This window comes from Lolium rigidum, chromosome 4, assembly GCF_022539505.1.
Source record: "Lolium rigidum isolate FL_2022 chromosome 4, APGP_CSIRO_Lrig_0.1, whole genome shotgun sequence".
Lineage (NCBI taxonomy): Eukaryota > Viridiplantae > Streptophyta > Magnoliopsida > Poales > Poaceae > Lolium > Lolium rigidum.
Window position 1 is genome coordinate 226,591,864 of NC_061511.1, and position 2,665 is coordinate 226,594,528.

Here is a 2,665-nt window from a genome sequence, read left to right on the forward strand (position 1 = left end):
CGCTCCAGGTTTTCTCACTGACAAGTGAACCACCACCTAGCTCGGTCCCACGGATCAGCGAACAGGATATGCGTACGACGGCGGGCCAGCGCGGTAAAAGTAGAATGACGAGGCTGCCCACGGAAACAGCAGCACCACTTTGCGTCGCGACCGTAACAAAACCACGAGGGAGGGAGACCCTCGCCCTGCCCATCTCAGCCTCAAAACATCCTCCTCCTCCTCGCTTTTCTCTGCCTCTCCTCGCGACCTCGCCGACCGGCTGCGGAGGCATGGCGGCGACGGCAGATCCGAGGGCCAAGCCGCCGCCCGCGCACCACCTCGAGCCGTGGGCGCGCCAGCCGCAGCAGCCGCCGAGAGCGCACCGCGTCCGCGCGCCCGCACACCAAACCGTTGAAGAGTCCTCCTCTTCGGTGGGGGCCTCCGCCGCCCGCGATCGGCGCCGCTCGTCGTCCAACTCCAGCCGCCGGAGCAGCGGCTGCGGCGGGAGCGAGGATCTCCGGGGCAAGCTCGTGGGCCACCTGCGGGACGCCGCGGACCGGCCCCGCCTGCCCCAGCCAACCCCTTCGCCACCGCCCCCTACCCCGAAGGCGGCCAGCCCACAACCGCCGGAGACGGAGCGCGAGCCCTCGCAAGAGCTCAAGGCGCCGCCGCAGGAACAAGAGCAGCCGCAGCAGGAGGACGTGGCGGAGAAGCCGTGGAAGCTGCGGGAGCGCACGCGGCGGCGGCCCGCGGCCCTGACGTCGTGGCCGGCCGCGTCGCCCTCCCCGTCGAGGCGCCGCAAGCGCGCGCCGTTCTCGGTATCCCTCGCCCCCGAGGAGATCGAGGAGGACATCTACGCGCTGACGGGCGGCCGGCCGCGGCGGCGGCCCAGGAAGCGGCCGCGCGCCGTGCAGCAGAAGCTCGATGTAAGGACCCGAATTCATTCGTTCCCCATACTGCCCCTGCCTTTCTCAACCATTTACTAATGCTAAAAGATTACTCAATTGCCCTTCCATTTAATCGGTCGATACGCTTTATGCTAGTTATGCTCGCTGAACTAGTAGTGGTCGTAGATGGTATCCTAAACTTGGCATGATTGTTGTGTGCAAGAATCGTCCACCCAACTAACAGCACCTTTGCAACGACGCGTGTGTGCAGTCGCTGTTCCCGGGGATGTGGCTAGCGGAGGTCACCGCCGACGACTACAAGGTGCCGGAGCCGGAAGAGGAGTAGCTCCCGCCGGCACGAAGGCTCCAGCTACCTCGCCTGGCATCATCGATACCCTTGGTCGCGTGAGTACGTCGCGGCCAGCTCAGCTAAGAAGGCCGCGCCCGAATTTATAACTTCTCGGCTTGGTCGCGTGGTGGAGCCGGCCGGGGCAGCGGCAGGTGCGCGTAGCTGCTCGGGGTCGTCACTAATGTGCCCAGTTTATAAAAAGTTATAAATTTATGAATAGAGACTCAAGCTTATTTGTCACATGCTGTTCCTGTCTTTCGTTTCTGTACAGTACTAGTACTAGCGTGCTTGTAATCTGCTGGAATTTATCCTAGCTCTCTGTTTTTAGTTGAATTTACCCTAGTAGCTCTCTGACGGACGGATCCTCGTCTGTGGAAGCGATCGCTGCCGCGGCAGCATGACTTCCGCCCCCGTTTCTGGTGCTGCTAGTGCTACCATCTCGATCCGGTCTTTGTTCCATTTGCGTTTTCTCGGGGGCTACCCGAACGTGCGGTTGCGTTTGGGTCGGGTTGGGTAGGCCAAGCTGGATTCTCTCTCTGGACCCTCTCCCAGTCCTAGTATCTCGCTGGGTCCGTTGGCCGACACGCGACGGGTCCAAGAGCAAGAGGGCCGCGTCGCGCACCAGTTCGCGAGCAGACACGCCATGATTGCAGCAGCGGATACCAGTTTACCCAGCTCCGAAGGGAAGGAAGCAACTTTCCGCGTCGTCTTTCTCGCCCAGTCATCGAGCCGGTGCTAATACTCTGGTTGTCCACATCAACTAGAGAAAGCGGCCGAGCCGTACGTGCGCCGCTTACGATTATCAAGTCTATGTGATGCACGAGTTTGCAAGGGGAATGCCTCGTCAACCTGGCACGTAAGACCTGCCGAGCCGTGCGTGCTCGTGCTCGTGCTCGTCAACGTGTTTTGCTTGGCCAGGTCGGGAAAACGCGTGTACGTGCGAGCCGTAGTCCATCTCCAACGGAGCGACGCATTTACTTGTCCGCGAGCATCCGTTTACACCGCCCTGCAAACAGTGGCGGAGCCATCAGGGTGGAAGGGTGGGGCGGCCCCACCCTAAGATTTGGCCCAGACCATATATTAGGTAAAGAAAAAATTAAAAAGTGAAAAAGACCAACCCAACTTAAGCCTGCCCCACCCTAGCAAATTGGGCTAGATTCGCCACTGCCTGCATACGCGAAAAATGACCATTTTTATCGGCGCGTCTGTTTGCATTTGAGGGTGGCTCCAACGGGGGGCGACGCTTTTTTTTACTACTTTTTTTTCTCTTCTCCATGTAAACATAGTTCTAAACATTACATATTGGAACATGGTTTTACACAAACTAATACATAATTGGGAACATGGTTTACACAAACTAATACATCGTTTGAACTATGGTTGACACAAATTAAAATATTGGAAAATGAGGAAAGCCAGTAGTGTTGGGTCCGTATGTTCGCTGCCAAGA

The 2,665-nt window shown here is 58.6% G+C and overlaps 1 protein-coding gene across 1 annotated transcript; it reads left to right on the top strand.

Moving 5' to 3' along the window:
- The first annotated feature begins 269 nt into the window (after nucleotides 1-269).
- On the top strand, nucleotides 270-1,221 carry LOC124706275 (serine/arginine repetitive matrix protein 1-like). The gene is made up of 2 exons (XM_047237928.1): nucleotides 270-905; nucleotides 1,138-1,221. Exons 1-2 carry the CDS (start codon nucleotides 270-272, stop codon nucleotides 1,210-1,212), a joined length of 711 nt encoding a protein of 236 aa, XP_047093884.1. The 3' UTR covers nucleotides 1,213-1,221.
- The last annotated feature ends 1,444 nt before the right edge of the window (nucleotides 1,222-2,665 follow it).